This window comes from Hypomesus transpacificus, chromosome 10 (assembly GCF_021917145.1).
Source record: "Hypomesus transpacificus isolate Combined female chromosome 10, fHypTra1, whole genome shotgun sequence".
Taxonomy (NCBI): Eukaryota; Metazoa; Chordata; class Actinopteri; order Osmeriformes; family Osmeridae; genus Hypomesus; species Hypomesus transpacificus.
In genome coordinates, this window is record NC_061069.1 from 11,223,461 (window position 1) to 11,247,238 (window position 23,778).

The 23,778-nt window shown below is 42.3% G+C and overlaps 2 protein-coding genes across 3 annotated transcripts; both read left to right on the forward strand.

The window, feature by feature from the left end:
• The first annotated feature begins 1,001 nt into the window (after window positions 1–1,001).
• atp6v1h (ATPase H+ transporting V1 subunit H) lies at window positions 1,002–16,636 on the forward strand. 2 transcript variants are annotated; one of them, XM_047028205.1, is made up of 14 exons: window positions 1,002–1,071; window positions 1,807–1,953; window positions 2,678–2,777; window positions 2,986–3,075; window positions 3,489–3,602; window positions 4,242–4,346; window positions 5,525–5,584; window positions 6,677–6,774; window positions 7,772–7,964; window positions 9,736–9,914; window positions 10,634–10,759; window positions 11,912–12,013; window positions 13,183–13,296; window positions 16,235–16,636. In XM_047028205.1, exons 2-14 carry the CDS (start codon window positions 1,850–1,852, stop codon window positions 16,296–16,298), a joined length of 1,449 nt encoding a protein of 482 aa, XP_046884161.1. In that variant the 5' UTR covers window positions 1,002–1,071; window positions 1,807–1,849; the 3' UTR covers window positions 16,299–16,636. The 2 variants fall into 2 exon arrangements, with proteins under 2 accessions (XP_046884161.1, XP_046884162.1); XM_047028206.1 differs by lacking the exon at window positions 5,525–5,584.
• Window positions 16,637–20,002: 3,366 nt separating this feature from the next.
• Window positions 20,003–22,753, forward strand: oprk1 (opioid receptor, kappa 1). The gene is made up of 3 exons (XM_047027996.1): window positions 20,003–20,257; window positions 21,505–21,857; window positions 22,221–22,753. The coding sequence occupies exons 1-3, from the start codon at window positions 20,010–20,012 to the stop codon at window positions 22,751–22,753; spliced, it is 1,134 nt and encodes a 377-aa protein (XP_046883952.1). The 5' UTR covers window positions 20,003–20,009.
• Window positions 22,754–23,778: the final 1,025 nt, after the last annotated feature.

A 23,778-nucleotide genomic window follows, 5' to 3' on the forward strand; every position in this document is an offset into this window, starting at 1 on the left:
TCATTTGTACAACTGTGTGCTCTGCTGCTTGATGAATCCTCAGCCAACACCAATACAAGTAATACAATGGATTAAAACACGTGTGTGTTTTGTAATCAAGAGAGGAAAAATTATTTGACCTGTGTGATAAGGGGGTCTTCCAAGGTCTTTGTGAAAAGACAAGATGAAGGCTGTCATGTCAGTACAATGTACAGTATAATATCAACAATACAATTACAACATTACATTACAAATTGTAATTGTATTATACTTCAATTGGTCTGCTCTGTTGAGTGGTAATCAATCATTACTGATTTATTTGGTGACTTTATTGACAATAATATCCCAAAGCATGTATTACGACATGTCATAATATTCGGCTGTGTCAGTTGTGGCTGTGGCGACGGTAACCTGCTCATTATTATCTATTTTATGTTGGGTAAGAGACTAAGACAGCAATAGAAGTGAGAGGTTTCAAGGTCAGACCTGAATCAATGTTGTAACTGTCATACTTGGCTGCACTTGATTTGTTTCATCCTCTGAAATGAAAACAATCGATTATCCCAACGAAGGCTTAACTATTATTGTATGGGATTTCAAGTACTATAATGTAAATGATCTCTGTTATTGACCTAGGTTTGACTGAAGTCATAAAATCTATATTTATCATCTTCCGAATATTATTTGCAGGCTTTGGGGTTTTTAACATTTTGATCCATTTGAGAGAATATGTTCATGTTACGTGACATCTTTAATAATTGCTAATTAAGCGATATACTCCTGCCAGCACAAGGGACTGTGATTGGTGAATGCGCGATGCATTTAAACATTATTAAATGACATACTGTTTGCAAGTCAATTTACAGATAGAGAAAGTATTTTGCTAAAACACTTGTTCATTGTATAATGCATTAAGGTGCATTTCCGCAAAAGTATTGATACAAAAAACATGTACACAATCCACAAGCTAATAGCGATGCAGTGTTTCTTATTCATCAAATGGAACATTTTCATGTGACTGCCTGTCTGGATCATGTGACGATATCGTGACGTCGTGTTGTAGTCAGTCAGCTGAGAAAGCTTCGGTGCTAGGTGAGTAAAAACAACGGGTTTTTGTTGCTCCTGCCTGTATCCGAAATTTAATCACATATGTATTTGTTGGTGTCTCAATAATAGTCAACGTATCTTATTGGCTAATGTTTAAAACTAGTATGGTTCGGATATTTTTGCTGTGTTACGCCACTAAACGTCCCTGCTATTGGGCTACTGTAGCTAGCCTAGCTAAGTTTGCTGTCAAACATTAGCCAGCCAGTTCCTTAAAACGTACTGTATGACATTGCAACAGAGCTAGCACTAGCGTTTTCTAGCTGGCTACTCTAATGTGTTGGCTAGTACCAGTACTCAGTCAGACCCCAAAAGGTTGAAATAACCCACAATTGTTTGTGCTCGTTAGATAGCCAGTGTTATCATAGCCAGTGTTATATTCTTGTAAAGTTGGTGAGCCATAAAAGCCAATCAAGGACATACTGTCTGTTGTGCACCACAAGTAGTTAATGACTTAGACTGCAGCAACTCAAGATGTGACAAGCTATGAGCTGGTTAGCAAGGGGTGCATCATAATGTTAGCCAACTACATGACAGTATATACAACATTTGCTCTAAACGTCGTTTGTGCGCGTCGACATCAGATAGGAGGAGGAGCTCCTTTTCTAGCTAGCTCTACAAATAACGCATGAATGAGACTTAATGGGATTAGGTTCAAAGATATTCAAATACTAAGAAATACAAACTGTATTTAATCCCAACTCGTTTTTCCTATCCGCCCAGGAATACCTGTTAAATATAATCGTGTCAAAGTAGAAACAACAAGATGGACATCCGCGGTGCTGTGGACGCTGCAGTACCCACCAATATAATTGCTGCCAAGGCAGCAGAGGTTCGCGCCAACAAGGTTAATTGGCAGTCCTACCTTCAGTAAGTAAATGTTAACACCCACAGCTTGATTTCTTACACACTGACATTACTCATTGTATTCAGAATCAGAAACCCTTAAATTGCCAAGAAATGTTTTCACATGAGATGATATTGTATATTTGTAGGTTATTGGGTACAAGCTCACTTGTGTGTCCAAATGCATGCCTCATGAATCCAAAATAGATTGCTGCGAGAAGTGGAGACCACTATAGAAATGCTTCACTTTTGTGTTAGGGGGAGAAGGGGGTGACTTGCCTAGTCCTACACATTCCATATACCAGAAGGCACCAAGGTTTTGTTATGCACTAAGTACAGTCCAGCCCCCCTCCATCGTTGTTTTTCCTACACTGACAGTCAGAGGCTGGCTTGTGAGTCACTTGTCTCGTGAGGGGTAGTTCCCCTCGTCTGTCAGTTAATCAGTTCTCATATGGAAGGCTTCCATCTGCGTAATGCTCAATGAAACAGACGTTGCTGTATTTCAGAATGGTTTTAGACTGGCACATGAGAAGTGCCGATACTTGTGGAATTTCCGGGGGGAATGCCGCTGTAATTATAAACTAGGTAATAAAAGGGGAATTGGTAACCGTAGAAAGATCTAATCCTTGCTATTCAGACTTGACAAACTTGATGTGAATGTGTCTCATCAGGGACAAAAATCAACAGTCGATGACGGCTCTTTGTCTCAACTCTTCATAAATCCTCATTTCTGTGATTTCTTTTCCAGGGGTCAGATGATATCAGTGGAGGACTGTGATTTCATCAAGAAGTTCGAAGTAGCAAACACTGATGAGAAACAGGCCATACTGACTAATGAGGGTCATCAGGTATCACATCTAATGTCTTGTAATCCCTATTTTGAGCTTGTATAGTGCCCATCTTTCTTCACTAGGCTACGTGAAACAGTTTCTGAAGACCAAATAGTTTTACATATTTAGCTGACCAGATAACAGACATTTAGATGCCTGTAGAAAACATTTCTAAAGGGAAAGAAAGCAACGGCAGTATATTCACTTGCGTTTCGTTTGTTTTCAGTGTGCAAAGACCTTTCTCAACCTGATGGCCCACATCTCCAAGGAGCAGACAGTCCAGTACATCCTGACTCTGATTGATGATACTCTGCAGGTACACACACATGCACACACGCACACACACAGCCCCTCGCCCAGGGGAAATCTGACATCAGAGAATTAGCATACAGCCTTTAGCGATAACGGATCGGTTTTAACTGGCATTTTTCCTACGCTTTTTTTAAACAATTGTTTGTGTTCTTGCTCCATTGAAATATAACAGCCAGTCTCTCCCTCATAACCACACTGCTGATGCCTTTACTGCTCTGTCAACTGTACATTTACATTTAGTCATTTAGCAGACGCTCTTATCCAGAGCAACTTACAGTAAGTGCAGGGACATCCCGAAGCAAGTAGGGTTAAGTACCTTGCCCAAGGACATGTCATTTGGCACGGCGGAGAATCGTATCGGTAACCTTCTGATTAATAGCCCGACTCCCTAACCACTCAGCCATCTGACCCATACAGGAGAACCATCAGAGGGTAAACATCTTCTTTGACTACGCCAAGAAGACCAAGAACACGGCCTGGTCCTACTTCCTGCCCATGCTGAACCGTCAGGACCTGTTTACCGTCCACATGGTGAGCTCAGGGAGACACCTCAGGCTGCTCACGGTGTCATTTACATGTAGTCATTTAGCATACGCTCTTATCCAGAGGAACTTACAGTAAGTACAGGGACATTCCCCCCTGAGGCAAGTAGGATGAAGTGCCTTGCCCATGGACACAACGTCATTTTGCACGGCCAGGAATCGAACCAGCAACCTTCCGATAATTAGCCTGATTCCCTAACTGCTCAGCCATCTGACACCCTGGTCGCCTCTCTTGATGAAGTGCTTCCCAGTTATTTTAGGAGAGCAACCAGCTAGACGTTGGTGAGGTGAGGCAGGTTGAACAGACACAGATCCTTTAGAAAGTCTGCTCCCCTTCGCGTACATCTGGCCACGTTGCTGTCAAGACTTCTCTAAACCTACAGATTCTTGTTCCTGTTTGCATCGCATGCTTAGAACGATGCTAGTATTGTGCACTGGATAAAGGCCTTTGTATGAGTCTTCTACAATTGACTAGTTAAAACTAAACTTGCATGCTGTGCTGCATCGCCATGCGAGGCATGCATATTGTGCTGCATCACCATGCGAGGCATGCATGTTGTGCTGCATCACCATGCGAGGCATGCATGTTGTTGTTGTTGTTGGCCTAACCTGTATGCTTCTCCTCCAGGCTGCAAGGATCATTGCCAAGCTCGCTGCCTGGGGCCGCGACCTGATGGAGGGATCCGACCTGAACTACTACTTCAACTGGATCAAGACCCAGCTCAGCTCACAGGTACCGTGCGCTGCGACGCGGTGTAAATAGTCTGTATTAGAGCCCATGCCATTTGATGTGGGGAGCATGATTGGAAGGTTATTTTTTTTCTCTGATGTGAAAGATTGATGGATGGGAGTCCATTATAGGCTATTTCTGTGGGATGTATAGTGCAGTGCTTTTGCCTTTGTGGGTCATCTTCTCATCTTTTACCTGTTTTGAACACAATGTCTTTGAAGACTGCTATGATGGGATATTTATATATTCATAATACCACATAGACGGCAAACAACCTCTTATTCCTCTCCTACACCAATTTACTTTCATATTCACTTGGTAGACATGCACCGTTATGCCTACAACATAAAACAAACATTTAATGAACAGTGCTTTGCGTTAAATACAGGTAGCAAATATACTGCATTTTGCAAGAGCCATTTACTTCTCTCAAAGGCTATTCAACCAGTAGAACTTACTTTAAAACAGCATCTGTTAGTAAATGCCACTGTGATTTATTTAATGGACGACCATCAACTTTTTACTGCTTAAGGAAACCGAATATTAGGAGCACACTTCGCCCCCACCAAAATTGTTTTGCTTTGGGATTTAGTATGTATCCTGCGTCAATCTCTACAGCTCAACCCCAGTAAGCTGTTGCTGAATACAAAACAGTTTCCCTGTGCTCACCTTGAAAATGTTGTCAACGGTGAATATCTTGATTCATGCTGCAGTGAAATTGAGCAGTCTTGTAGGACCTTGAGATGGTTTTGATAAGGGACTGGAGAGGGGGGGGAGCTGTTAAATAAAGGGCCAGCCCGTGCTGCTGGTCTGCTCACAAGGGAGAGAAGTAACAACAACAACAACAATATTGATCCTTTTGTTGTTTTTATGTCTTGTCCTCTTTCGACTCTCAATAGGTCACTTGCACTCTAAATACGTATAGTCCCAATGTTAATTCTTCTTGTTTGTATAGGGGGCTCTGTTTTGTTCGCCTGTATGGTCTCATCTGTTGCTGCATGTGCTTTGTCTGACTAACATCCCCAGGGAAGGGAAGGGTCTATACAGAGTGTAAAAACTGGAACGTAATCAGCAGAATGTCTATCCTGAATGGCATTCACATTCTAATGAGAATGTGGGTAAACTCTCAATTCAACATCTAAGCCGGCTACGTGGCACTTTGTTTTTTGATGTTTTATTAGAAGCTACATGGTACAGGGCCAGACACGGGGACAGGAGCTGGAACTATGTCCCCCAGTGAAGTGAGTATGAGCCGGTGCATCTTCTAAACCACCTCCAGTTCCGCCCCCGAATGCTTCAAAACGGGGAGCTTGTGCAACCTGGCTTTCTCTCGGCTTTCCACTGGACACTCGCATCTTTCTTTCCTGCAAGACGTATCTTTATTTGAAAAATAAAATATATTATTATTTTTTCTTTTTGCATCTTCCTCTTTCTCTTCCCCGCTGTTTGGCACTCAAGTTGTCTCATTAATGTCTTGGCTACTTTACTACTACGGAGGTGTGTGGTACAGGATTATTCTAGGTAACCATTTTCTGTGGCATACGGCATCAGCATGGTGTTAGGATACTGACAAGGGTTCAGCTGAGAGGAACGTGCATGCCAAAAGCAGGCCCACACCACATGCTGTAAGAAGTGTGCATGAAGACGATCCCTTCCCTCTCAGATCAAGGGAATAGTGGACCACTGAAAGGCCTTGTGTGCGGCCGAGATGCTAGCTTTCTTCTGGAACAACAGTATACGTGCATAAGCCTCCACAGAAAGAATCAAGGATGTCTCTAACGGCTCGACTAACTGGATGAATTGGTGCCCTGTTGTCCTCGTTTTCGTGGCTCAGAGCATCTCTCCTCTTTTTCATCACTTTTCTGCTCCTCACGGTTTGTCCCTCTCCTTTCCGCCTGTGGTTTTTAATGGATCTCTCTCGCTTTAATGCAACTCTTCCTTTTTTTAACAGATTAATTTGATCAATTCTCTCCTCTCAGTGACCTCTGCTCTAATCTCATCTTTCTTCACTTCTCTTTCTGCTCAGGTTGATTGGGGCACTCTCTCCCCCCCCTTACCCCCACCCCTCACCCCCGTATATGTACTGGACAGTGTTTAAGTGATTCTAGCATGTTCTTTATGCTGCATGTGCATTCAGTGTGTACCAGACAGGGTATGTTTTTGATGCAAGTCTAGATTGTTCACCTGTGATGTTGCCTCTGCTCGTTATCTCCTATCCTCCAGAATGAGCTGGTCAATTTAATACCTAACCTTTCACATTCCTCACTTGTTTGTTTGCACCTGTAACTATAATTATAGTGTGTGTGTGTGTCATTTTTGGTTTTCAAATCCAGAGCTCCCAGTATGTGCAGTGTGTTGCTGGCTGTCTTCAGCTGATGTTGAGGGTCAACGAGTACAGGTTTGCCTGGGTCGAAGCTGATGGAGTGAACTGGTGAGTAACGCTTTCAAGTTTCCCTTAAATTGTAATCCCCTTGTAATCAAAAGGCTTGAGCAACAGGTTCTGGAATGCTCTGCAAAAGGTCTGAGATTGTTCTGGATTACCGCAAAGACTGCGGCCGGTGTTCAGAAGGGTTTTATTACTTAAAATATTGTTTTTATTGATTTTATGTGAAGCATTTTGAGCTGCAATTCTTGTATGAAATGTTAAGGTTAAGTTACATTCTTTGCGCTCAACTGACTGACGAAAAAGTGTTACCATGACAACGTAGAACGACGCAAGGTGGATTCAAACAAAATCACAGAAGTGTACAATTAGAAGGGGGATTCACACACTTATGTTTTTCTTAACTAACGAAAATTAATTGAAAATAAATAAGACCACAAGAGACCGATCCATTGACAGGGTTCATAAAGAGAGAACATATATTTTACATATTTTCTGCTGTATATTGGGGGGGGGGACAGATTGGTATTTTCTCAATATTGGGGGGGGGACACACAACCCCCCCAAAGAATGCGTGGTTACGCCCTTGAGTCTTATTATTATTATTATTATTATTATAAAAAAGTAGAACACATCAGGCTGGTTCTGTGCAGACACAGATTAAGCAAATAATCTTTGAAGCATCTGATTGGACATTAACTGGAACTCCTGGCTCCTCTCACCTCCCAGACACCAGCTGTGGAATCAAATGCATTTTGAAACATCAAAACTAAGTATTCATTATTGGCTGAGTAGTTATTCAGGTGGTTGTTAACACTGTAACAAACCACACTTTCAATTTCAGAAAACACAAGTTTAACTAGTAAACACTGAATATTCCTTTCATTTTCACTTGAATGTGTTTTTCAAAACCCTTAACAGTAACTGGCACTCTTAACAGATGGCTGATATCCTCCCTCCCTCTCTTTGGCTCCCTGGTCCCCCCCCTCTCTCTCTCTTCTAATTTCCCCTCTGCTCTTCTCCTCTCTTGCCTTCACCCCATCAGCATCACCGCTGTGCTTAGCAACAAGTGTGGCTTCCAGCTTCAGTACCAGATGATCTTCTGTGTGTGGCTGCTGGCGTTCAGCCCTCAGCTCTGCGAGCAGCTGCGTCGCTACAATGTGGTGCCGGCCCTGTCAGACATCCTCCAGGAGTCCGTCAAGGAGAAGGTCACCCGGATCATCCTGGCTGCCCTGAGGGTACGTACGTGGAGTCCATGACAGGACAGTCCTAGCCCCAATTTCTTTGCTGGCACTGGGGCTTGAATATCCTGACACCTACTGCCCGTGTTCTTACTTAGTGAAGTCCACCAGGGGAGTAGGTTTGTTTTCAATTGTGGGTGGGACCATTTTTTCATATAGATATAGTACCAGTCAAAACTTTGAATGGGAAAATGTGTCCAAACTTTTGACTGGTACTTTATACTGAAGATGCACCCGTATGAGAGTACTTGTTCTCCTTATGCCCCTGGAGTCCACTATGGCCAAGTCCAAACTCTAGACTTAACCACTCATGGACTTGGCGAGTTGCAGTGATAAGAAATAAATACACATAACATTCAAAATGAACATTAGAAAATTTGATTTCGGGATGCACTATGCAAACAATTATTGGCTTTGCTGCCCTTTCAGAATCCCTTTGCCGTTCACAGCATCCATTATATTGGATATTTGATTTGGCCTTAAGAGCTGTGCTCTGGCCTCCTCTGTTGTTGGCATTATTGTCAGGTAATGAATTCCTCGTCCTTGTTTCTGGCTGGATTCAATTAGAGCTCATGGTTCCATTCATCAGCCTTTCTGAAGGCCTTACTAACCGCTGCTTTCTGGCTCACGGAAATATTGACTTCAGCCTTTCCAAGTTTTCGAACGGTAAAGGTTCACTGTCCAGTTGTGATGTTGTTCACATTAGCAGAATGACCTTGATGTCCACATTTTGCAGATTGGTTTTCTCACCACGTGAGACTTGGAACTATGAAACTTGATTTATCCAGACCATCTGGGGGTCCTAAAAAGCCTTTTGTTGGGCCGTCCAGTCATCTCATCTGCTAATGTGGGAGTCAGGTGGCTGAGCGGTTAGGAGTCGGGCTACTAAATCAGAAGGTTACCGGTTCGAATCCCGGCCGTGCCAAATGACGTTGTGTCCTTGGGCAAGGCACTTCACTTTACTTGCCTCGGGGGGAATGTCCCTGTACTTACTGTAAGTCGCTCTGGATAAGAGCGTCTGCTAAATGACTAAATGTAAATGTAATGTATCATCACTAGTATCAACAGAAAATAATCCTTTATTATACTGTAGAACAGCCCAAAGGAACTTGCATCAGTAAGCCAGCATCCTTTTCTACTATAGAATATGTAGTCAGAGTTTAAATGAAGTGTTCTTGCTATATTAATTTCTAATACCAACAGAACTTCCTCTTGGAGTCATTTTTTGCTTTCACTGGTTTTCTAAAGTAAATGTCATGGCAACACGTTTATAGCAGGTTTTGCGTATGTGTCGCCATGGTTTCACACTGTCTATTTAGAGACATGTGACCTTGGAAAGAAGTAGAGTGTGCCTGAGAGAAAAGGAAAGACACGACGGTGATCCCAGCATCTGCTCAGATGCACCGCAAGCTCCTTCTCCACCACCACACACCAGCCTGTCCATGTTAAACATCCAGTCAGTGGGAGTCAGTCACAGCTCTCTTTAACCACGAGGAACCAGCCGCTCCCCCAGTGTGTTCTTCTATCCAAAGTCACCCAGAGCTGAGCTGGCACATGGGAGCCTTCAAAACCTGGGTGAAAATCCCTAGTAGGGGATACTCGGGCTTTGGGAATCCCTTGGCTGTCGGAGTAGAGGGTCCTCTAATCAATGTTAAGTTTGGCCAGGGCAAACCTAGAACATTTTATTACATCGGAAATTTAGGCAGAGAACACCAGGATGCAGAAGAGAAATATCCCACTTTTCCATGTTCCCCGCTCTTTATTCCAGAACCTTCTGGAGAAGTCTGTGGAGAAGGAGACCCGGCAGGAGTACGCTCTGGCCATGATCCAGTGTAAAGTCCTGAAGCAGCTGGAGAACCTGGACCAGCAGAAGTATGACGACGAGGACATCTCTGAAGACATCAAGTTCCTCCTGGACAAGCTGGGAGAGAGCGTGCAGGATCTCAGGTACAGAGCTGGGAGAGAGCAGGCAGGATCTTAGGTACAGAGCTGGGAGAGAGCAGGCAGGATCTCAGGTACAGAGCTGGGAGAGAGCAGGCAGGATCTCAGGTACAGAGCTGGGAGAGAGCAGGCAGGATCTCAGGCACAGAGCTGGGAGAGAGCAGGCAGGATCTCAGGTACAGAGCTGGTACAGAAAACGTTCGACAGGCAGAAAGAAAGAGCGGAAAAAAGGTCAGGGAGACGGTTACACAGAGAAGAAAAGGGTAGGGGGGAGAGAGAGGGAGAGATTGGGACAGAAAGTCCCTTTTGATAAACCTTTTGGGAGAGAGAGCTGGAGAAAATGTAGATTTATATTTGTTAAAACACCGAAATGCCCATTAAATATTTTTGACCGAACATTAGCTTCGGTGTAGTAAAAAGAAAAAGAAGATTGACGACAAATAAGATTGAAAGAATTTCTCCAGTACGGTGCTCTCTGGCTTGACAACTGGAGCAGGACTTGACTCAGCTACCACACAATCAGTAGCCTTCCTAGTGCAGGCTCTACTGCAAGTAAACACTTCTCTATGAAGAGGGGACAGAAAAAAAGTCATCCTTGAACTCTCATAGCTTTCATATTCATGTCATCCATGTTCAAAATGTCCCTCCCTCCTCTTTTTCTCATCCCTCTTCTGTTCTCTCTTTCTCTCTCCCTCCCACTCCCTTCTTCTCTCTTCCTGGACCAGCTCATTTGATGAGTACAGCTCTGAGCTCAAGTCTGGCCGTCTGGAATGGAGCCCCGTGCACAAGTCTGAGAAGTTCTGGCGTGAGAACGCAGTCCGCTTGAACGAGAAGAACTACGAACTCCTCAAGTAAGGAACCCGCTAGCCCCACATTAGAATGTTCTGCTTTGTTCCATGTCTAGAAATAAGCAGTTTGGTCAAGGTTCACATAATACACACTTAATAATACATAGATGTCCATACAATTAAAAAAGGCATGCATTATGCATTAAGAAAAAAATCTTCATGAGAGCCACCAATCAGTGGGCCAATACCTTGGAAAATAAAACAATGCTTCATGTCATTGTTGTTTGTAATTTTAGTCACGCTCGCAGCTAGTCCCTTTGACATCCAGTTTAAAGATGAATCTCCTCATCTCATTTTCTCATCAAGCTCATCTCTGTAATCAGTGGATGCTTCATCTCTGCTCTCAATGACTCTTATTTATTCTCGGAAGAGTTTCCGCTCACTTGGGAGGGCGATTGAGACGGCGAGAGAGTTACTCGCTTTAACATTAACATTTAGTCATTTAGCAGACGCTCTTATCCAGAGCGATTTACAGTAAGTACAGGGACATTCTCCCCTGAGTATGGCAAGTAGGGTGAAGTGCCTTGCCCAAGGACACAACGTCAATTTAGCACGGCCGGGAATCGAACCAACAACCTTGTGATTAACAGCCCGACTCCCTCACCGCTCAGCCACCTGACCCCTAAACCTATAATTGGGTGCTAAAGACTGGTAATTTCCCGTGCGCCAGGGATTCTTCAATCGTCCCCTCGCTCTTCCTCATCTGTGGCCTTTGTTAGCTACCTGTTGCTTTGTTTGTTTGTGCGTGGAAGTCATTCTAAATAAGCCACGTCAATTTTGTGAAGTGGATCTGTTGGTTGTTGGGGTATTCTCTTCCATATTTAGACAATGGATGGTAACGAGCAAATGATGGTTGCACACAGGTCTCTGCAGACAGTGGGATGGAGGATTACTCATATCAAATGTTTAATCTTTACTTTTACAAAAAGAATTCTAATGAAATAATCAAACTCATTTATAACACATATATCATCCCATTGAAGCACCTTTTAGAGGATGTAAAAATCTATTCAACCTACACTGTATTTACCGGTGACATTTCTAGTGGGGTGTCATGGTGTTATTTCTCTGGAAGCGGGAGTTGCTTGCGTGTGTGCGTGTGTGTGTGTGTGTGTGTTTGTGTGTTGACATGCTTCTCCCTCTTCCTCCTGTCAGGATCCTCACCAGACTGCTGGAGGTGTCCGATGACCCGCAGGTCATAGCCGTGGCGGCTCATGATGTCGGCGAGTACGTGCGACACTACCCGCGAGGGAAACGGTAAAGACCAATCTTTTTACAGTGTGTGTGTGTCTGTCTCATTTTATGCTCAGCCGTAACACTTACATCCACCCAAAAAAAGAAATACCCCTTTGTGCGTATGGTGTTCATAGGTACATAAACAACCACTGATGTGCTCCATTAGCCTGTAAGAGGCAGAAGGCGCTTAGGCGACGGCATCCTTTTGTAACTGATTTCTAGACAACAGAAGAGCAGCCGTGCGTGTGCCAAGTATACATCAGAGGAAAGTGGCCGGGTCCTGTCTGGCTGCCTCGTATCGCCGCTCGCTTTTACAAACACTTTTCAAGCGGAAAGAATCAACTTAGAGTTTAAAAGCCTACACCGCGGCAGCATGCTTTGATATCTGGTATTTAATCATTTTAGGCACCGTGCCTGTGTGTGTGTCGCACACAGGCGTTTGAACTGCAGGGAAATAGGACGTACTATTTCCTCGCTCCTAATACTCCTAGCCGCCTCCTTTAAACCCTGTAAGTCCCCTTGTTGTAAAATGACAACGTCACCTTTAGCTCTTTAATTGCTCAATTCTTTTTTTTTTTTTTTTTTTTTGAAAGACCAAATGTATCCAATAGCATTGCAAGACAATAGACAATTGGTCATGTAAATGTAGTCGTTCAAAAAAAATCTGCAAGATCTTATTTGCAAATGTGTTTTTTGGAGAGCTAAAAGTGATGTTGACATTTTAAATCGGGCCTTACAGGGCTAAGACTATGCACAAGGACTTAGCTTGACTGACAGTGTAATAACTGATGTCTGTCTCTCCATTGTCACGGCAACCGATTGAGCCTCCAGTGAAGATCCGCGGTGTGAATTACCCCCAAATCTGCCACCGGCTCTGCAATTAAACCACTCCAAAAACATTTACCCCTAGCTGATCGGTTAACACCAGGAAGAGGATAGCTATCATTTCATGGGGCTATGTGTTAATTGGTTGCCATCTCTCATGTCTGGCACACTCATCTGAGATTCATCTTTTTACTCAATACCTTCCATTGTCTCTCTTTGGATTCAGACTTTTTCTTTTCTTCCTTCCATTTCCACATCTCCCCCCCCCCCCCCCCAAAAAAAAGAAATTGACTGCGTATGAAGAGAACTTTGTATCGCATCCAACAGGGGTTTAAATGGTCTGCCTGTCTGTGTTTCTTCTTTAGAGTCATCGAGCAGCTGGGTGGGAAACAACTGGTGATGAACCACATGCACCACGAGGACCAGCTGGTCCGCTACAACGCCCTGCTGGCCGTTCAGAAGCTCATGGTTCATAACTGGTCAGTATTGGGCTGCTCTCCTCATCACACCCTAGGCCCCCAACACCCAGGCTGCTGTGTGGCCGTCCTCATTGCAACTCTTAAACCCCTCTCGCTCTGCACATGCTGGTCTGACAACATGCTAAAGGGTTTAGTGTGATGAGCATCATTTCAGCTGGGCTCAAGATTATAAACTAGTGCTGTCAGTTTAACGCGTTATTAACGGCGTTAACGCAAACCCAAATTAACGGCGTCAATTTTTTTATCGCGCGATTAACGCTCTTTTTGGCCTAGCAAACTTTGTAGTTTTTTTTCACATGCTGTTGCAACAACTACCGAAGTTAGAAAAACACCACACCGGATCTAGCTAGACCGGAAACAAAACAACAGGCACACCACACACTTGTTTGGCTTGCGATCCGGCTAAAGCGTAGTAGCAGAGCCCGTTTACGGATATGAGACATTCTCTGGTAGTAGGTTAACTTTACGTTTTGAGTGGATGGCGAGCGCGAGACGCCGAAATGGATGCCAATAAGATTCTGAATGGAAAGTTTACTTTTAAAAAGTTGCCAAATGGTTCCATTGACAAGACCAAAGTGATCTGTGTGTTTTGTCGTTGTAAAATGAGCTATCATTGCAGCACGTCCAGTCTGAAATACCACTTGATGGCCAAGCACACAGATGATGCAAATCCTCCGCCCCCTCGTCAAAGCCAGGCGATTGCAATGTTGTTTTCAATAACAAAAAATATTTGCACAAAGCAATCCGAACCACTTTTCTATGTTGATAAGAGCATTAAAATTTGAAAAAAGAATGGGACAAAAAGAAATAAAGGGACATTTAGAATAGATAGAAAATAGAAATGTGCGATTAATTGTGATTAATCGCGAGTTAACTATGACATTAATGCGATTAATCGCGATTAAATATTTTAATCGTTTGACAGCACTATTATAAACGCTATATTAGTTTTTACGTCACGTTCGCTTTGGTCATTGATCGAAGTGCTGAAATGGAAAGAGACCAATATTTGCAATTCACCTCACAATGAATTTGGTAATAAGACTGAAGCCAACGTATCTACAGTAGCACGTGCAGTTTATCCCTATAGCTGTCATGACTCTTTCCATTCATTTCATATTTTTCTTCTTCATATTTCACCTTTTTAGATGGAATAAAGTTTCTACTTTGGCTTTATGTCTTTGACAAGACTCTTGAACATCCAAGGTTTTTCTACAGTATTTCCAACCTATAATGCTTTGCCTACACTGACATCTCTGAAGGGTTTGTAGGAGGGAATACCTCATCTTGGTATTACAAGCAATTAAGAAATGGACCATCTGAAACACAGTATCATGAGGCATCAGAGAGAAACGTCAACGGTGAATCAACCAAATGGAGTCTGTGTGACTACATTCCCAAGCTAAAAAATGATACTTAAAGTTTACTTAAGTACAAACATACTTACATGGCTTAGAGTTATCAATAAGTATGTGTATATACATAATCCATACATTTTAAGTACACTTCCAGTTGTGTAAAAAAAAAAAAAAAACGAGCTGCCATTTAATACATTTATATTAGATTTAAGTAAACTTTTATTCATCTTGGATAAGTCTGGGATGGTGGCTTAAGACTTATATTACTCTTTCCCTTGCTTTTATACTTATTTATAATACCTTTCTTCCTACTTTGTCTTACCTGGAAGTATAGTTTTTTGATTTGGTTGAGGTTATTGTTATTTAGCGATGGAGGTTTACTAAGGTGTGTTTCGCCCTGAGACAGGACTCAGCCTTTGATTGGAGGTGAGGGTCTACAGTAATCAGGTTTGATTCATGTAGAAGTCTTAAAGGTCAAGTCTTACATGTTCTTATGTATTAATCAACACAAGCACTAAGGCGTGCACATACACGATGGGACAAAAGACCCCCTCTCTCTCTCTCTCTCTCTCTCTCTCTCTCGCTGTCTCGCTCTGCTAAATTGGCCAATACTCACACATAGCCAAATATACCTTAATACTATTAAGAAATGGGCAAAACTTAAAGGTTATGGATGAACACATCAAAGCATCTTGATTAGAGAAGGCCTTTGATGTTAGGGTCGTTTTCCTTTCATGTCCTCAGCCCACATTTAGTGCCAGGATCATTAGAGTGGATGTCTCGCATAGCAAACCTGAAGTTGATTATTTGATGTATTTGGTTGTTTTACAATTTGAGAACCATGATATTGTGATCCCAGCACATTTGTTATATTTGTTTTATGCCAGGATTTGGTCCCCCCCCCAAATGCCATCATTCCCTGAATGTGTCTCACTGCTAATCTTTAATTATTTTATAAATGTCCCTGGTACCATAGCACAGACCACTTTCATGCTGTTTTTAATGTTCCAACAAGGGCTTTGTCCAGTGGTATTTGGATGAGAGCAGAAGTTAATGTCAATCTCAGAATATTCAACTCAGGAAAAGGCTTCTTGAAGTGGATAATGGCAAGAAAATGTAATGGGTTATAGGTTATTATAGTTTGAGGTGGCATATAAAATGTTGCCTCTCTAGGTCACTTTCACAAAGATCTGTCGGACTTGTAAATTATTAATGAATTTTCCACCGCTGTTGTGTAAAGAATTAAACACTTATTATAGATCAAGATTATTATTTTATTTGTTTCCGTAATTATTCTTTATTTTAGATCCTGTTTCCATAACAATGAGCTGGAACTACCGTTGTAACAAATTACATAATTGTGTCAAAACAAGTGACACATTTGTGTGAATGGAAGGTGAATTAAGATATAATTTTGGACATCATGATGCTAATGAAAGAGCTCAAGGCTGTACTGGGTGATTTGCTAGAGAATCTTTTTCAGGATATAAAAAAAGGACAAATGCCTTTATTGTTATTCAAAAGGGTCAAGAAGACCAAGGGTATGTCTTCATTGTGTTTGTCATGTGTTTTGATTTCAGGGAGTACCTGGGAAAACAACTGCAGTCTACTGAGCAAACCCAGGCTGTAGCCGCCAGGAGCTGAACTGTCTTCATGCATTTACTGTATGTTTGTGTATCATGGTGTCTGAGTGTGTATCGTACGCCTGTATGCCTGCCATACGTTGCAGTAACAAGAATCAACTGTCCATTTCTTAAGTTCATAAAGTACCACTGAAAGGTGTGGCTCCTCCCATTGGTCCTCAACTTCCTGTATTATTGCTGTGGTTTCCTCTTTGTGCAATGTGGCATGTCCTCACAGTTACAGTAAGTGATGAACAGTGATTTGAGTTTTTATGTTTGTTTTCGTTGTAAAATTGCTATTTATGTCTTACCTGTAAAGCGTTGGAGAAATCATTCCAATAAAGTATACTAAGTAACTTATCTTCAGCGATTTATCCACATTTCCTTTATTTACAAAATCAGAAGAGATAGGTATGACGTCATTAAATCTTCCTACAGAACACAAATGTCAAGCAACAATATTTTGACAGTTTGGGGCCAAAGTAAAAAAGCGCATCACTACCTTAGAAAGACATATGTTTGAATTTGACATGCAAAAGTAAAACAACACAGAACCAAGAAACAAATGAGTGGATGTAATTAGTTTGGGATCTACCTGAGATTCTTTGCCGGTGTTGAGTCAGATTATGGAGGCATCAGAAACATAAGGCAAATGACTGTGTGGAAACAAGACAGTGTTACCCTATCAGGAATTTAAATTGGATCTCAGTTTTTCCACAGCTTTTTCAGCTGACCTTGATTTGGCATGAATAAATTCATTGTATTCTTTATATCTCTCGGCAATGGGATATTGCAAGACAGGAGATGTTGTGAATTTGGATTACCGTGTTTATCAGTTATGTACAACCCTTCCACCATTTTATTTTGAATGAGCGATATATAAACGGAACTGAGCAAAACTAAAATGTTTATATTTTCTATATATTTGTATATTATATTTTCAGTGCAGATCTAGATCTAGCCTAGTCTAGCTTTTGTTAAATAAAGACAATTTGTTTTAGTCCAACTTTTCTTTCCCCAAAGTGCAGCTTGGATTATCTGGAGCCAAACAATACAGACAATGGAACACCTTGATTACAACCATCATCCTTGTAATGATGGCCTTCAAAATTCAAAATGCACTTCCCTACTATCCCCAGGAGTGAATGAAAGGCCATTTCCTAACTACCAAGATATTGATGATCAGAGATGAGACTGTATTTTCTGGCGCTCATGACTGTCTTTTTGATCCCTGCCTTATGTGACCAGGCTCTGGGGTACAGCAGTCCACCTCAAGATCATCTGCGTCCAGATGTCTGATGCCCAGAACCCCTCAGATCCCTCCTAGAATAAACCTTTGTGTGTCTTCAGAAGGCTCACAGCTAGGAAAATACACAACTTCCTTCTCTTAACTCCTTGTGTTGTGTCCATATGCACCATTTAACTTAAGGAAATTACTGTATGTATTAACTTTAAAGGCATAACCCCACTTGTTATGGAAGAGGGTTGGAAAATGTTTGTAGTCATTATTAATGTACAGCGCCTGTGCTCAGTGATATTTACATGGGCTCAGACTTCTGTATGCTTCCCTTGTCATGAGTGAATGAACCCTGGACTTTGTAACAGATGGTTTGTAGGTCTTCTCTCCATTTTTATTATGCCACCTGTTTTTTGAATGGACACAGGGCAGGAAATCAGAGGTGTTGCAGGTTGTGTGTGCACACTCACAAACCCGGTTTGGATGACAAGAAAAAACAATGGTGTTGTTCTTTAGGTAAGGGTCTAAGGTTCTACCATGTGAATACAATCCTGATGGAGGGTTCTTGGAAAAACAAACATTGACTTGCAAATTTATTCAATAATGTGATAAAACAAAGTGTTTGGTTGTTCAAATAGGTGAGAAGGAATGATGTTGTTTGACTTGCAACACACTTGCAGAAATGTAGTTTGTGAATAAATCCTCTGTAGTAATGAGAAAGTGATACTTGAAACATGAAAACAAGCAATAAAATTATGTCTGTTTGGTGTCTACTTCTACCTTGGTTATGTCGACATGAAGAAAAGTATTATCGACTCGCTTTATTGACTGAATCCCTTTGCTCTTGTAGTCACGGGTCGGAGATGGTCTGTTCCCATAGTGACAATCAAAATAAGAGGCGGTCGACAGTACAGCTCGATTTCCTCCTGTAGCCTCCTTGAGGAGAATTGCAAACTAGAGCCCATGACATTCCCTCCCTGCCCCTCACTAACCCATCCGACCATGGGAGCAGAGTCAGAGTGGACCAGTGCGGTTATATCCTCAACATCATGAAGAAACGAAAGCGAATAGAAATCCACAGACATCCATAGAACATACATAGACTCGTTTTAAGCCATCTCACTGTCAGATCTCCCCTAATTTGGCATGTTTCTGTCAATGTTTTTTCTTTTAAAGTGTCTCTTTCATTTTATTCAAGTAGTGATGAGTCTGTTAGTTAACTGAATAATGACCTTTATCCAAGTAGAGTGGAGTCTCTTACATATGTATCCAATCACTGAACTGTCAACAACAGAAACACCCACTTAAAAATGACGCTCAAACACCTGCCCTTTGGGGGTCTCTAAGCAACAAGTAGTTAGTGGGGAAGGAAAAACGAATTAAATGAAAATTACCTTTGAGACAGTACTGGTTTCAGTGTTATAGAACTGGACTATCCCCTTTAAAACCATTTAGTCAAAATTCCCTTCTTAATCCAGTAAAAGAAAATCCTGCTCTGCAGTGACATCTAGGAGTGAAACACATTGTAAATACACAATTATCTGTTACTTCAAGTACAAAGACATTTGAGATTGTTTGGAATTGCTGATACACGGAGATGGTGTCAAGCATTCAACATTAAGTGGTAGTAGGCTCTCTAAAAGCTTATGAGGTTCCCTGCTTTTTCTTAATTCTCTCTGTATTTATAAATTATTAAATGATATGATTAAATAATTGTTATTACTGTTTATACCACAGATAAATGCAAAAGTTAATATATGATTCGCAGTCAGTACGTTGTCACTATTACCGTATTTGTTGCTAATACACAAGCAATCTGAGAAAGGTAGCTCTAGCATATGTGCATGTAATTAAAGCGAATGTCAAACGAATTACTACGAAGTATTCAACATTTACACCGCTGACTTGCCAACATTTTTAAATTCGCCATGAAGACAGAAGGCAAGTCCTCATGCCTAGGTATGCACTTTTAATCAACTGGAGATGGAAACGAAAATGTTTCCAGTGGAGCTTTCCGGATATAACCGTTGGTATGGACATCTTCTTTTGGGTGGATATTGTCATAGTTCTGAGCTCTGATGTCATTCAGTGCGAGCGGCAGAGCAAACGCCTGTAGGCGAATCATCAGCTGAGTCCACTCAGACGGTGAATTTTCTGTGTCGTAAGTGAAGCATGCAATTTTATAGAGGCATTTTCTAAGTTTTTCAATCACGTATTGTGGTGACAGCAATAATATATTTCCTCGTAAACTTTTTGTGGGGGGAAAAAAATTAAGGTAAGGTGAACACTTCTTCATTCTGTCAGCTGAATCCAGGCGGTTAAGAATGTCCGAGTCTATTCATTTTATGAACACTATTTAGAATAAACAATTACGTTGTTGGGACAAATACAACATATTGAATGTATTTGCAAAAGATCATTACCATGACATAATACGCGGATTAATCAATATAATAGCCAACAACACCCCTTCATTCTCCTCACAATTTCAGCACCATGGACAGCGGCGTAGTACACATATTCAAGGAGGACAAGTGTCCCTCTGGTCACCCGGAGGAGTGCCTACCGAACTTCCCCTGGCAGCCTGGCTTCCCGGACATGTTTAACTTCACAGCCAACGACACCTGGGTGACAGAGGACTCCGAACCCATGTCGCCCATCATACCCATTATTGCAGCGGTGTATTCTGTGGTGTTCGTTGTGGGATTGGTGGGCAACTGCTTCGTCATGTATGTCATAATAAGGTGCGTTTTACTTTTTTGTTTGTCGTATGACCGTTACACAGAAATACCATGCTGATGTTATTGATGAATCACTCAACATACGTTTAAATTAACTACGTCTGCTAAAAATGTCTCAAGTCACTTTTTATTGAGAGTAAATATTACTTTTTTAAGTGAAGGAAATATGTTTTAAAATGTGTTTTCACTGTGTGTATCCAAGTGTTTAAATTAACGGCTTCTATTCAGTGGCACACATAATTCTTATTATTTTATTTATTGTTCTCATTTTTTTGTTGCGGCAAATTGGCAGTTTGCCTAATGAGAGATCACGTTGGTGTTCCAAGTGCCCCTGCGCCCCCAGGTGGAAAAAAGGCTCAGGAAATAAAGACAGAGACATAGAGAGACACATTGTGCTGATGTGGGAGAGTGTGTGTGTGTGTGTATGTGTGTGTGTGTGTGTGTGTGTGTGTGTGTGTGTGTGTGTGTGTGAGTGAGAGAGAGAGAGAGAGAGAGAGAGAGAGAGAGAGAGAGAGAGAGAGAGAGAGAGAGAGAGAGAGAGAGAGAGATAGACAGAGACAGAGACAGAGAGAGAAAGAGAGTTTGTGTGTGTCTGTGATCCTTCAAGAGTATGTTCCCAAGATTAGAGGTGTAGAGATTAATGTAGTGTGACTATATGCATTTGGCATGGTTCACCTAATATATTCTGTAAGCCCTCAAAGAGCATATCTATAATGAGAATGGAAGGACCTGCATTGAGGGTAAAGTTGAAGGTCAGACAAGATAAGAAAATAGTCACATGACCGCACCCACTGTTGTTGGAAAGCTTCCCTCTTATGTTTAAACTAACAGATCCTCCATCCCCTATTTCTGTGAGTGTGGTAGGATTAGCTTGGAATTATCCTATTCCTTGTATTATGTAGCCAGGGCCGGCCCAAGGTATAAGCAAACTAAGCGGCTGCTTAGGGCCCCCGTGGCTACCAGAGGGCCCCCAAGAGCACATGAAATTACAGTTGAATGTAATTACATTTAATTTTTATAAAAAGCGACTCAGAGGGGCCCCAAAATCAATTCTGCTTAAGGCCCCATACAGGCTTGGGCCGGCCCTGTACGTAGCCTTTGTGCATATTTGTGTGTGTGGTACAAGTGAAGGTCAGTCAAAGAGAAAACACTGATTCACAAGAAGACATTTTAAGACCTTACGTTATAATAGGAAGCTCACATGATGATCATGTCATTCTTCGACTGTCTTTCCAACCTCTCCTTTCCAGATACACTAAAATGAAAACCGCCACTAACATCTACATCTTCAACTTAGCCGTAGCCGACGCTCTGGTCACCACCACCATGCCCTTCCAGAGTACAGACTACCTTCTGAACTCGTGGCCGTTTGGTAAGGTGGTGTGTAAGGTCTTCATCTCCATAGACTACTACAACATGTTCACCAGCATCCTCACTCTCACCATGATGAGTGTGGACCGCTACGTGGCAGTGTGCCACCCAGTCAAGGCTCTGGACTTCCGCACCCCATTCAAGGCCAAGGTCATCAACGTGTTCATCTGGGTCCTTTCCTCTGCTGCGGGCATCCCTGCTATGGTCCTTGGCAGCACTCATACCAACAATGGTACTTACCCCACATCTGTGATGCATCCTCACATCACTCCAAGGCAGCCAAATACTACACCAATATCGTATCGTATTTTTATTGGTAATTTATTATTGAATTGCTGTCAATAGAAACAATAAAGAAGAGAGTTGTGTAATGTGCATTATATTGCTGAGATCTTCAAAGTGCCACAGAGAGATTTATCAATTAGTCAATCCTTGTATCTGAGATTCCTAGAAAAGGATTTGATCGATGCCTGCTAAGCTTATTAAGGTGTGCTTGGATAGGGTAGGTCAGCTTCTACTGTTGTTTGACTAAGCATGGTGACATTTCCTCCATCAATATAACCCCCTGTCCCTACATGTTTGCCTACTTCCCCAGGTACTACAGAGTGTGCCTTGCAATTCCCAGACCCTTACATGTACTGGGACACCCTCATGAAGATCTGTGTCTTCATCTTTGCTTTCGTGGCCCCCCTCATCATCATCATTGTCTGCTACACGCTTATGGTCCTGAGATTGAAAAGCGTGAGGCTGTTCTCCGGATCCCGGGAGAAGGACCGCAACCTGCGTCGGATCACACGCCTGGTGCTGGTGGTGGTGGCAGTGTTCGTGGTGTGCTGGACGCCAATCCACATCTTCATCCTGGTCAAGGCGCTGTCGCCCGGCGTTCCTGAGACCACCGCGGTCATGGCGGCTTACTTCTTCTGCGTGGCGCTGGGTTACACCAACAGCAGCCTCAATCCCATCCTGTACGCTTTCCTCGATGAAAACTTTAAGAGGTGCTTCAGGGACTTCTGCTGCCGGGGACATGGGGGGAGGCAGGGGGTGAGCAGGGTGAGGAGTACCCTGCGGGATCACTCCTGCCCTGTAGAGGGTACCGGGGGGGAGGGAGAGCGGGGCAGACCGGTATGACTAGCAGTAGAGTTGTCCTCCTTCCGTTACCAGTGCAGGGATGACTCTAATGATTTGGGCTTGACTCAGATCACCTCTGCCATCTGAAAGTGAGGCCGGTCAATGAAAGAAAATTCACAGTATACAGTGCCATACCTGCCACTGTACAGTCCATTATAGTTGTAGTATATACAAATGTGTGACAAAGTGACAAACGTATTTTAATTGATTATAAGTTGATTTAATGTTTCTAACTATAATCCTAAACATAAATATAGCTACAAGCAGCAATTATTGGGCCAAGCATAAAATATGTTAAATAAGCCTGGCAGGCAAGCATCAAGACAAACTGGGGACATGAGCCCAACAAAGAAATCGAATTGCACGTCAAAAATGTTTTTTCCAAAGATGGTTTTTGTCATTTAAGGTAGTTCTTATCACACTGATTATTGACGAAAATCGGTTCAAGAGTCATGGCCGATTTTGCAAAAGTAGGTTTTTCAGATTCTAAATGGCCGATGCCCAAAATGACAGACATCGGGAAATGTGATATATTTTGAGTTGGTATGCCACATAGAATCAGAAGAGACCAATCTTGTAATTTTTGGTCAAGCTTCAGAAGTTAGACTGAAGCTTCAGAAAAAACTGCCAAACTGCCAAACTGCCAAACTGTGCAGGTACCCTCAAGTCATGCTTGCTTGTGATGTACGATGTTTCGTCGTCCACTATGGCTTGCTCTTCGTCAAAATCGTTGGCGCGTTATTCGAGAAACGGTTTGGCTAATCAATCAGAATTCCACAACTCCAGAGCTAGACTGTTCAAGTGGTAGACATAAAACTTGGTGACAAGGATCTGAGGAGACTGTCCACAATTTGACAGCCAAACTTACATTTTTACCACACGTTTCTATGGGTCGCCATAGAATGTCATGGCAGAATTATTATAAAAAACAACGCTTCGCTGCTTGGCCCCTGAATGCATTCAATAATGAAGTGGGTGTATTGTGCGTCAATCATCTTATGTTGCCTGACACTGGTAAAAAGAAA